Genomic DNA, 13,183 nt, shown 5'->3' on the forward strand with positions numbered 1-13,183 from the left:
GGATTTATATTTCGTTGATAGTTAGATGGAAAAAAGCAGGCCATGATAATGATGATAAGAGACTCATGAAATGAATGATTTACATAAATAAGATGCGCGCTATATAGCATAATTTGATGAGCATCAGGTACTGCGGGGAGGCAGATACTGCATATTACTGCATATGGGAAAAACTTAACCTCCTGAGATCATATTCCAAGTGCAGTTGACCCAAAACTACTGGGTCTTGACATGATCACCAACAAATCGAAGCATCGCCATTGTCGCCCTCTTGACAGTCCTTGCCAGTGCTCGCATGATGGCCCTAAGCACCCAGTACAGCAGCACCAGCAGCACCGTCACAGCCACCAGTAGCACCACTGCCACGTCCAGCAGCAGGTACTGATGAAGGGGCATGTCTGCCGCAGCCGACCGTAGGTGTGGCGCTCCTCCGTGCCTCAACACATGCTCACTCCAGTACACGGCACGGTCCAGCGGTGACGTCTCCTGGTCTCGCAGCAGCCGTGACCGCTGCTGCACCTGCTGCCTGAAACTGTTGTCCTCTACCACCGCCCTGATGGCCTCGTACACCGAGTCCTCCGTCAGCGCCTCAAGTCGCAGTTCACGTCCCAGCCCCAGCGTGACTGCCTGACGCACATTCAGATGCTGGTCACTCATCAGGGGAAGACCCACCACAGGCACGCCGTGGTACACTGCCTCCTGCAGCGACAGCAGCCCTCCGTGGGTCACAAATGCCACCACCTTCTCGTGTCCCAGCACATCCTGCTGCGGGAGCCAGGCACGTGTCAGCACGTTGGAAGGAAGCCCCTGCACGGCAGCGCCCTCCCACTTCCACACAACGCGGTATGGAAGGCGCCGGAAGGCTGCCACCAAAGCTTCCCTCAGGCGCACAGGCATCTGCTCACTGCGGATGGTGGAGCCCAGACTGAAGAGCACCACGGGCACGGGCGAGGAATCCAGGAACTGCTGAAGCTGTGGGTCGGACTTGGCCAGGGAGCGTGGCGGTCGGCAGTGCATGGCACCAACCTCGATCACATTTGGCGACAGGGGGCGAGGATGACCCAGGGAGTAATGGGAGTTGACCAGCACCAGTGACACGTTCTTCTCCACCTCCGCCAGCGATACCGTCGGATCGCCCAAGAACCTCTGCACCACGCCGTCCAGTTTGTTCAGTACCAGCTGCTTCCTTAGGTATGGGCTCACAATCCTGTACAGGAAAAAATAAAGTATTCTTATTAAGTGATAAGTGAATGATCAACCACTCATTATTACAATCAAGAACATGACTAACATAGAGAGAGCACTGCTAATCGACCTAGCAAGGCATTTAAAAGACGTGGATGCAAAGCTGTGAGCAATCATTACAAAAATGTGTAAAATGCTAAGTGCAGTATGATATTATATCAGAGCTGAAATTCATGTGTTGATTATAAGAAGTGTGCTTGAGTAAACTTGTGTCAGAGACAAACGTATAGTTGGTGATGCCCAAAGAACGAGAACAAAGGCACAGATTCCTCACCTGACAATGGTGTTGATGGTCCTTTCCCAGAGCGTCATGTGGTCACCGTAGGTGAGGTATTGGTTAGGCACATAGGCTGGGTTCTCTGGGTTGCCCACCAGGTCTGCAGTCCACGGTGTCAGCCCTGACGTGGTCACGTACATGAAAGGAACCTTGAACTTTTGCACGAGCGCCAGCCCGCACTCGTTCATGAAGGCGGGCAGCAGGATGAGGTCTGGCTTGTGACGCCATGCGCTCTGAACACCAGGGTCTCGCAGGAAGGCGTCGCAGTACTCCGGCAGGTGGCGCAGAATTTTCCTCATGACACGGGAGTTGACGTCCTCACCACCGCCAGCCTCACGCATCTTGAACACGTTGAAGTCTCCCGTCACTTTGCGCACTGTGACCCAGGCCTCGCTGGCCACCAGGTCGGTGTAGGAGCGGGAAGAGTTGTCAGAAGACGCGTGAAGAGACGCCAGTATCACATCGTGGCCTCGGCGTCCCAGGGCCTCGGCCAGTGGTGTCATGATGTTCTTGTGAGAGGAAGAGCCCAGAGGCAGCACCATCAGCACCCTTGAGCCTTCACACACAGCCGTCAATGCGGCCATCACCATCAGTAACTTCATCTTAACTGCTGAAGTTTCTCGTCTTCACTTGTTGTTTGTAACTGTTTGTGTTACCAGAGCGAGGTATCTCGGAGTTATGCCTGATCTCCACGAGCTGGCTCTTTATATACCCCTTCTGGGCACCGCCCATGCCCACCTCCGATTGGCTGGCTGAAGATTATGCCACATATGTCGATTTCGTCGTCATGACATCTTTATCTGATGCGGCTTAAGTCTGAGTGATTATCAGCCATTCAGCCATTGAGGCACCTGTTTAAAATGTTAATCATCTCCAGCTTCTCATAATGAATTTAATGATGATAAATATGAAAATCAGACTTTGGCATATCTTATATATTACACATGTCTGTAGTAGTGACACATCAACGTCATGAGGAGTCAGCTCAACGTGACGTGAAGTAAGGTAATGCCAGTAACGTCACCCGTATACAGTAGTTTTCAAGGTTACTGCGTGCTTGGACATTCCTGCCGCGAGCACCCACCCTCCCTTCCCCTCGCCCGCCATCCTTCCTCATGGCTTGGTCAGAATTAGAATACAACAGCGTAGGTACACACACACACACACACACACACACACACACACACACACACGATTCTGATCTTTGCTACGGCTCATTCACCACATCACTACACCACAGCACTTTATTCACATCTCTCCCTACTTATAACTTGGTCTACTCATAAAACAACCGTTACGTATCTTACTGTTTCTCTCTCTCTCTCTCTCTCTCTCCTATTCTCCTTTCTTCTTTCTTCTCTTTTACGTCTTTTTTTCCCCATGTACAAAAGTCATCCCTACCCCATCTTCACCTTACTCTTCTTACTCAGGAATTTTCCCTGCTCATTAAGTGATTGTCTGTTACGTTGCACTTCTTTTTTTCCACATTCCCCTTCACTTCCCCTTACACAAAAAGACACCCCCTCCCCTCCACTCCACCCCCACGCACCCCGAGCACTGAGATAAGTACTTGATCTCACCATTCTCCACGTCCTACTCTGACCAGATAAGATAAAGTGTGTTTACGCTCAATGCATTTCAGGTTGGCCTTACGTAATATTGTTCCAGTTTTCCTTAAAGCGATATGGCACTACGTATTCTGAAGACAATCACCTCTACGATATCCCTTACGATAGATAATCTCTCTGCGTGTAAATGATCGATTATACATTCGTACTTAACAAACTTCGAATATTAACCTGCATTATCATATGACACTTTATCTAAATTCCATAATGCCTAAGAATGCAGATGCATGGTAACGAATGTTTTGGTTGTCGGATCAGTGAGAAAAATTTTGTGGCGTGACATCGGTCCTCGTATCTGGCTTGATAAGGAATAAAAGGAATGACTTTCCGCCACGTGTATCACCTTACGGTGACCTGGGTAGGACAGAGCAGGACAGGACAGGGCAGGTTATAGGAGGTCGTGGTAGGAGAGGGCAGTCCAAAGTATTCGCAGTGAATAAAATCGCTTGGAGTTAGCTGAAATAAAATGCGAGTGAAAACACGGAAATTTGAGTTCCACAACCTACAGTAAATTAAAATTAACAAATAAGAAATTACACCCAGTTCTCCTATACTTCGGCGCCAAGGACACACGGAGTAGAGAAACCGGTTGGCTAAGGCAGGGCATGACAGGACGAAGGAATGTTGAGAGAGAAAGAGGGCGGGGGAGGAGGGATGGAGCAAGCAAATTGGGAGAGTGGGTTAACCACTTCAGACGATGATGTATCTTATTCCTCCTACCTCAAGACGATTTTATTTAGCTCAAAAGAGTCCCATGGTAGTGAAGGGGAGTAAGAGAGGCTCTGACTTACCCTTTCAGTCCACAAAGTCTCTCCTAAGCTGTATAAAATTGGAGAGAGAGAGAGAGAGAGAGAGAGAGAGAGAGAGAGAAAGAGAGAGAATCTTAGGGTTGATGATGCTGATTACTTCACTACGGTGACACTTGTTGTACTTGTCACGCTACCTTCAGACTATATATTATTCAGCTTAGGAGAGATTTATTGAACTGAAAGGGAGAAATAAAACCCTTATTAATCCCTTACTCGGAGAGGAGATTTCTCTCAAGCTGAATAAAATCGTGAAGTAGCTGAGAATTAAAAAAAGAACAAAAATGCCTATCAGTACAAAAAGATTTGATGAGTTGGAGGATGGTGATGAAAATATGTGTTAGGTAAGAGAAGCGAGAGTGGTGCGGTAAGAGTGTTGGGAGGGAGTGTGGCTAGTGTGAGGTGAATGCTTATTTACATCCGTTATTTTCAAGACATGATCTTTTCTCCTTTTTTCGGTTTGTTAAATATATTCCCTGTGTCATTTTGTTCACCCATCTCAATATTCTCTCAATTAAGATGACGTCTTATGTAGTTTATTCTTGCTGCCTCCAGGCGAGTATATTCATCTCTTAAGCGAATTCTTTTAGTGAAGGATTAATGAAGGATGAATCCAATACCTTACAAGTTCGAACAGTCCCTCCTAAACTCGTTCGATTGAAGAAATACAAAGGAAAAAACGTCATTGTAGTGTCCATTATTCTGCATTATTTTGTTAGAGAATATTTTCCTGTCCTTCCCTGACCTGCTTGTCCTGTCCTAACCTGACCATCTTTGACCTGCTCTGTCCTACCCTGACCTGTCCTATCCTTTCCTGTCCTACTTCAACCTGCCCTGACCTAACCTGATCTGTCTTGCCCTGCCCTGTCCTACAAGGTCGCCGTCAGGTGATGCACATGGCTGAAAGTATTGCCTTTATTTATCAAACCAGACACGAGGACTGATATCATGCCACAAAGATTTCTCTTTGCACCGACACCCTAAACATTTACATCTACGCACAGAATTATTAGGCATTATGGGATCTCGATTGTAGCGTGTTAGACAATAGATACTGCAGATTCGTATTCATAGTGTCATTTTAACATAATGTGCCATCCGTTTATAATACGTAAGGCAAAGTATAAAGATGACTGCCTTCAGAATACGTAAAGATATATCGCATAAAGGACTCACAGCTCTAGAAAAATATCAGTCACCGTTGCCACTATCTTACACAAACATTATCATTATTACATCTACCACAACCACTACTGTCATCTCCAGCAGCGTCTCATTACCACTACAGTCCCTACCATTGTTACTACTACACCAACATGCTCATCACTCTTACCATTACCATTGTCACAGCCTCTGCCATCATAACTACCATTCATCACTACATCGTTTGAGTACTTAAGAGCCATCCCACAATAAAGGTGGAGTCGAATGTATTGACGTATTATGAAGTCGTAGCACCCTTTTTCTTTGCGATTTGTCATGCCTATATCACACTGATCTCTCTTTATGTTACTTATATACAGTATATTTAGGTACCGACATAGCATGCACCAGCACCGTAGTAAAGGACAAAAGGAGCACTAAGAAAAATAAAATAGGTGAGGGAATTACATTACAAAATCTCCGAAGAAACTAGCAATAAGAAACTTTATGACTCATGTTTGTCCGGTCATACAGGTTTGATTAAAACCGAAAGAATACTCCTCTTCCCTAGACTACATTCTTGGCGGCCCGTTTCCTCCTTTCACCTACATTTTATCTGACAGCGAAAAAACGCTTCTCCAGAGGGTGGCCTTGTGAAACGGGCCTTTTTTTCTATTTTTTTTTAAATCATGGGTTTAATAGGAAGGATAAGAGATTGTACAAAGAGAAGGGCCAGTGGAGTGAAAAAGAATTGGCGTTCTTCTTCCAACCTCATCCCCTCAGCCTCACCTCCCTTGGCCGATTTCACCAGGTCCCGGATGCACAAAGAAACTGTGAGGGGTTGCATTCAGAATAGATCTTAAGTCCTTCAGTCCGGTGGCGCACATTGTTGGTTTATTCTTCCTTCCTTCAGACAGGCCAGAATGCAACCCTAAGATTCGAGTGACGTCATGCTGAGGTGAGACAAGAGCATTTCAATACAACGAAGGAAGATATGACTCCACACTGGGGTTGCTTTTGTGGTGTTGTTACTGATCATGTCGTGTAACAAAACATAAATACTAATGGGATTCCAGAAATGAATTATCCATAAAACTTTTTTGGAAGAAGAAAAATAAAAAGAAGAGGGAGATGGAAGAAGGAGGAGAAGGGAAAGGAGAAGGAAGAAAGAAGATTAAGGGTACGTGTGTAGGGGAGACTGAGGTGAAAGCGTTATTTCTGTTCATAGTACAGACTGATCACGGTCCCTGTGAGTGTCCCCCCCATCCTAGACTCCTGGACCCTATACGTAAGAATGCTACCCTAAATACACACACACACACACACACACACACACACACACACACACATTATTTTGTAATTCATTCATATCGTCATGCATATCACAAGACTGGGTATGCAGTTCTCATGTTTTCTCTGAATGTACAAGAAGAAACTCACATCTGCTTTATTTATTTTAACAGGGAGGACAAGGAATGTGTAGAATCATACCACGTCTCTTGTTCTTACCGCGAAAACTAATCTTAATTCCTGCAGGAGGAAGGAAAGGGGAATTCTGAAACTTTTTATGTTTTGTACTTCCTGCAATTATCCATTCAAGTTACGAAAGGGAATGGGGCGTAAGGTTGGAATGGAGGAATTATATCCATGTATTTAAGTACTGTTTAGAAAGAAGAAGGAACAGTTTCTGCCCCACCTAAACCCTCTTCAGGTACACCGTTGTGTTTGTGAATTCTGGCCGCGAATTATCTCTTAAGATCGCATTCACGTCGTCTTAGGAAGTTTTCTAGTACCTATTGTTTAATGTTCCTTTATTTATATAGCACGTTAATAATCTCTTTTGAGTAACTTGTCCAGTCTGTATTGAAGAAATTAATAGAGAATGACAAGGTGTAATATGAAAAAATAAATCGCTAAGAAACAGGCGCTATGAAGCCTCCTATGCCATTTAGAATACGTTCTAAAGGCTGGATTCAAAATGGCTTGGTAGATTTCGTAGCACCTCTCCCTGAACGATTTATTTTTTACGTTATATATATATATATATATATATATATATATATATATATATATATATATATATATATATATATATATATATATATATATTTCTTTTTGTCCTCTTGTACGTTACTTAGGCAAACTATTTCAGTACAAAAAATATATAAGCAGAAAACATCATATTGAAATGTAATAAGCAAAATGAATCGCCGAGGAAAATGTGATACGAAGCCTCCTAAACGACGTCCCTTAGGCTTACAGCGAAACCTCATCCTCGACACCGGAATGACTAGGCGGCAGGCAGGTGCTCGGACACGTAGGCCTATCTCTACCCGGCAACAAAATAATAGGCCTAAGGAAGTACATGATTAGGCCTGGCATTAGGTAACAGCTACGAGTAAAAACTATTGTCTCATATGCTAGAGAAATTATTGAAGTTCAGTGATGCAGCGATGTTTGTTGGTGTGTGTGTGGAGGGAGGCTGTGTGTGGGGGGGTGAATTGTGTGTGTGTGTGTGTGTGTGTGTGTGTGTGTGTGTGTGTGTGTGTGTGTGTGTGCTACCAGAGAGAGAGAGTGAGGGGTCAACAGCCAAGAGGAAGGACGGGAGAAGGGCAGGGTGACCGCCGTTTCACGTCACACCTGATACCAGACGTAGGCCTAAATTTACCGGAACTATTTATTAAATGTTGGAATACATAGACAGATCGATAGATATGTAGATAGACAGATAGACAGACAACGATAGATAGACAGATAGAGTCCCAGTCCACCGCTATATGTGGGGAGGGTAAGACCCATAAATTAAATGGAAAACTCAGAGTAGCAGAACTATAATCAGCGTGCCCATGCATTAAACTCTGTCATTCAAGCCTTCGAAATTCTTGGCTCCACCTCAGAAGAGGAATCATCCACGCCAACATTCTTCATCTCATTAAGTAATTTTAGCAGCACAACTGTTATTTTTCACCGTGTAAATGCTTGTCAGATAATGTAAAGGTCTTCGATAAACCGGGGTATTAGCCATGTCTTCAGAATGTTGCAGTTCTCTCAAACCACTGAATTTCGCATATTGTCGATCTGATACACGCCAGGAATTAGTGAGTCTATACACGTTAGCACTGACAAAGTCTTAACCATCAAGAGGATTATCATTTGTACAGACATATTATTAAGCAGAATTCCTCTCATGGCGATGTATTGTCAGATCGATGTGGAGTTCTTGTTTCCTGGTTATTTCTTTCTTTTAAACCCTTTCATGATCAGAACAATTCTAGTGGTCTATTCTAGCTAATGGGAGAGTGTTTTATTCAGCTGAGGGTGAGTCCTAAGAGACTGGGGATGTTAATACTGTCACCATTTATTCTCTCATAATCGGAAAAAGCTCTTAATGTTTAATTCCAGCTAATGCCAGATGATTTTATTTGGTTAAGAGTGAGTCATAGAAGCCTGAGAGTGTTGATAAGCGGATAAATTATGCTGAGGTAGCTTCTTAGTCACCTGTAGTTCAATGTCCTTAATATTTCCTCTAAGAATTAATTAGCTTTTGTCTTCTGTCATTTAATTCATGTCATCGACTGAGGTTGCTCGTTCAGTGCCGATGACATAACACTGGTAGGCCGGAGTGAGATCGCAGTCTTGGTTTGAGGGGAGGGTCGTCGGCCTATGGGATGTGTCGCAATGGCCAGGTTCTCCGGAGCACTGACCTCAGGAGCACTGGCCAAGAGGAGTCATGGTCACCTGTGGAGGAAATGATCAAGGTCTGTATTTATAGTGAAAATTAGGATTACATTATTACATTAAAGATAACATGGCAGGGTAACAACAGAGGACATTGCCGAAGTGACATGTGGAGACTTCGTAGTACCTCTTCCTTGGCGACTTATCCTTGGAAGATTTAGGATATTGTTTGGAAAGTGAAGGTAATAGTGAAGGATGTGAGAATGCTGGTAGAGGCGGTAAAGGTATCAGATACAGAAATGGAAAGAAATAGAGAAGTTTTAGATAAATAACAATGAAAGTGCAAGAGAAGAGAGCACCAGAGAAATGCACGTGTTGCTGAAAGATGAAAAGCTTTGGTGAATGAGGAGAGAAAATAAAACACAAAGAAAATGGGAGAAATAGTGAACTAGGGAAAATGAGGGAGGTGGAGGAGGTGAGGGAGGAAGTGGTGATGAGGGGAATGGGTAAAGGGAAAGTGATGAGAGACGGGAAAGAGGAGTGAGGAGGTGATGAGGGAGGGGATGGAAGTGAGGGTGAATTGGAGGGAGTGATAATGCCCCGACTCCAGCAAGGCGTAATAAAGTCACACCACTGATACGCCTATGCCTGAATTGCGTATTGGGGACAGCCACGAGTCTCTCTCTCTCTCTCTCTCTCTCTCTCTCTCTCTCTCTCTCACACACACACACACACACACACACACACACACACACACACACACACAAACTCGCGTGCACACAACTGGTTTAACTTAAGTCGCTCACAATTTTACTTCTGCAACACTTACAGAGGACGGTGTCTGCAATTCTCGTCAAGTTAAAGTGGACGAACAATAATGAAACTAGTAGCATGAAAACTGACCCGCAGATATTACCAGAAATAAATCCCCTGCAGTGTCAGTAACCTCAGAGTTCAAAGCTCAGAGTCAGAAGAAGCATGCATGGCCAGTTCTCACCAATAATTAAAACCCAGCTCTCGTAGTTCGTGTGGGGTGTCTAGATAGTCATAACAATGCCTGATCTTGCATAGGGTTTGTTTTGACTGTCCAGCTTGGGAATCAGAATCTTTTTGTTTATATAATCTTGCTGAGCTGCTGATCGTTAACTTGAATACATTTTCTGGTGATGAGCTTTAGTTATCAAGTAACAATAAGTATCATTGGTCTCTAGTTAAGTCGAGTCTCCAGTTTGACTATGCCTGACCATCGACTGAGGTGAAAAGAGTTAGAGTTTTTTGTCAAGTTAAACACAATACAGTCATCAACTCCGACACTTTCGAGGGGTTCCAAGACCCCCAGAATAAACTATACTCCCTTTATTCTAACTTGGCCTAAAATTTCCATTCCACCGTCTTGAATGCTGAGTTGTGGGAATACATTGACACTAAATTATGATTCTAGTGGCGAAGAAGTGTCACTATGTAGGCGGTCGCATTGTCTCTTTCTGCCACAGAGCTACGTGAATTGAGCTACAAATGGACGAAAATCTGGGCCACGTCAGAGTCAAACAACATAGTAGTTAATTTTAACAGACCAGCGTTGTACTAAAACTTACATGACGCAACTACAGTTTCCTCGTGATTCATACATTTCATTTAATAGCTTCTTAATCTACATGCCAACTAATAACGTCTTACCAAGAGAGAAGACTGCTATTGTACTCATCATCATTTTCATCCTGTCTCTTTCCCCACCTATGAATGGGTGTGGGAGGATCAAGAAACAAGGAAAAAGAAAGCGCGAAAGTGGGAGAAGCATCAGTAACTTACAAGGTAAAATGCACCAAGTAATCATACACACATCGTTCAAGCTCCCAAAGTCTGGCTTTACCAGAAAGGTTGAAATAATAAATGACCAACAATCCATTTTTTTTATTTTTATTATTGTTCCTTACATCCGATGTCGTTTTCTGTACCTCATTCTCGGTACTTCCACGCTATTTTTTAAAATTAACCTAGGAATGGCTGCTTGCATATCAGAAGTTAGTGGAGGATATATGTAATCCCACCAGTTTCAAAGGTCTTGTGGTAACAAGATTGCAGTACAAAGTATGTCAGTATCGTCAAGGCGTTATTCGCTTTAATGAATGTGGTGCCAGAGCCTGTCAGTGCCGCCAGCCTGGCTTGGCTTGGCGCCACTGGCTGTCCTCAAGAAGGACAACACTAACCCGCCACCACCACCACCACCACAACTCCGGAAACTGTGACTGTGTTATGTAGGACATAACTGTCTCTGCCTGTGCGAGGGTTGAGTTGTTTGTTTACTTTAGCGGCAGCCAACTTGTCCGCAGATCCGTACCTTTTCGTGGCAGAGTCCTGTAATTGGCTAGGGCCATTTTCTTCCTATTAAGAAAATGGTGATCCGTGTCGTACAGTGTTTTAGTTACTGACTGTGAAGGTGAGGTTCTATGGACAAATTGTTTCGGACAGAGTATAATTATTCATATTGAAAATTATTGTTACTATTATTAAGTGGGGATGGGGGGTTGGGAGAGCCATAATGATGAGAATTTTTGATATCTTTATTATGATTTTAATGTCGTCCATCGCTGAGACAGATTAGACCCCTCAATGCACTAGGATACTCCAGGATAGGTCTGGAACCAAGGTTCTAACACTTAATGGCTTCGGATAGATCGTAACACCTTTTTCAAAGTAATTATTTTCTGACTAATATCCTTTAATACTCACTTATATACAACTGATTCAAGCTACGTGGATATTAACAATCTAAATTCCATGACGCATTTCCACATTTCTTTTTGCTATTTCAGGTTACATTCAGTTTAGGAACTATGAATGAAGGTGTTGATGAAGGCTATATCTAACCCCTCCAGTTCGAAAAATCTCTCCAAAGCTGAATAAAATCGTCTGAACGCGAAAAAATATATAAAAATTACTTCATCGGGTTGAAAGGGTTTTGTTGATACACTTAAAATACTGAACTATACAAGGGTGCAATAAGCAAACTAAATCGCTTAAGAAATGATGTTACGAAATATATGCCAAAGAGAAAACGGCTCTGAACATTAGGAGTGTCGGTGACCGTACAGGGGCACTGCAATGTGTATGTGTGGAGGGGGTGGGGGATCACTGGGAGATGTGCAGTAGCTGTGTTCTCTCTCTCTCTCTCTCTCTCTCTCTCTCTCTCTCTCTCTCTCGTGATACATTAGGAAGAGACGAAACAGAAACGCCACACACCATGTATACTAATGTATTATCAATTTACAACGCACCTTCGCTCGATTTTTCAGAATATGATGTAATTGCTCATCTATTTTGTACCTGTGTGTGTGTGTGTGTGTGTGTGTGTGTGTGTGTGTGTGTGTGTGTGTGTGTGTGTGTGTGTGTGTGTGTGTGTGTGTGTGTGTGTGTGTGTGTGTGTGTGTGTGTGTTGTTTCCATGACTTTTATATATTAACTTCATTATCTTACCGAATTAAAATCATGCAGCAACACCAAGGCGCCACCATCACTAAAACTGGTGCTCGTCTACGGACATCACGCCACGCAGGTCGGCCAAGGCTGATGCACACGACTCGGACGAGGACAACTCTTTTTCAGCTTTCCATGATGACACACAACTCAAGTAAATTATGCTGTATCACTGTGTGCATGTGTGTGTGTGTGTGTGTGTGTGTGTGTGTGTGTGTGTGTGTGTGTGTGTGTGTGTGTGCTGATGGCCTTATGGGAGTGTGTGAGGGAGACCATTTTCGCCCATAAGGTCATCAATAACTGTAGCTCTGTTATGGCTGAGATTTGGACCACAGCGATGATTAAGGACCACCTGAGGGACGTGTGATAAAATCCTGGGCGAGGAAAATCGTAGGTCAAGGTCAAAAGCAGGGATGGGGTTGCCTTTGCGGGGTACACTCACTTTGAGGGCTCACTTTCATTTTTTAATCCTCTCGTTTTCGCATCAACTCGTTAAGTTTAACTGGACTAACATCAGACGATTTTATTCGTTTGGCGGCTATTATGGGAGTCTGTGTGTCTTAATGTTGTCTTATCCTCTCATGGTCATTTTAACTCCAGTATCTTACTTTGTTAACACCAAACGGCTCTGTGCAGTAAGGGTAGGGAACAGGAGCCTGACTCTGTCTCTAGTCATCCTCTCGTAGTGGCTGCATCAACTCTGGCATTTTATCTAGACTAACACCAGAGGATTTCATTCAGTCGGCTGTGTATCGTAGGAGCCTGGTTAATTGTGTCTCCAGTCATCCTTTCCTGTTAATACTGTCTCCATTCATCCTCTCCTGTTAATACTGTCTCCATTCATCCTCTCCTGTTAATACTGTCTTCATTCATCCTCCCCTGTTAATACTGTTTCCATTCATCCTCTCCTGTTAATACTGTCTCCATTCATTC

General features: G+C 43.8%; 1 protein-coding gene across 1 annotated transcript; it reads right to left on the reverse strand.

Moving 5' to 3' along the window:
- Window positions 1–2,182, reverse strand: LOC145413721 (UDP-glycosyltransferase UGT5-like). The gene is made up of 2 exons (XM_080283377.1): window positions 1,520–2,182; window positions 1–1,207 (listed from the first exon to the last, which is right to left on the reverse strand). Exons 1-2 carry the CDS (start codon window positions 2,122–2,124, stop codon window positions 217–219), a joined length of 1,596 nt encoding a protein of 531 aa, XP_080139503.1. The 5' UTR covers window positions 2,125–2,182; the 3' UTR covers window positions 1–216.
- Between the last annotated feature and the right edge of the window lie 11,001 nt (window positions 2,183–13,183).

Source organism: Coenobita brevimanus, chromosome 97 (assembly GCF_032717465.1).
Source record: "Coenobita brevimanus isolate Jiangsu-jjx chromosome 97, ASM3271746v2, whole genome shotgun sequence".
Lineage (NCBI taxonomy): Eukaryota > Metazoa > Arthropoda > Malacostraca > Decapoda > Coenobitidae > Coenobita > Coenobita brevimanus.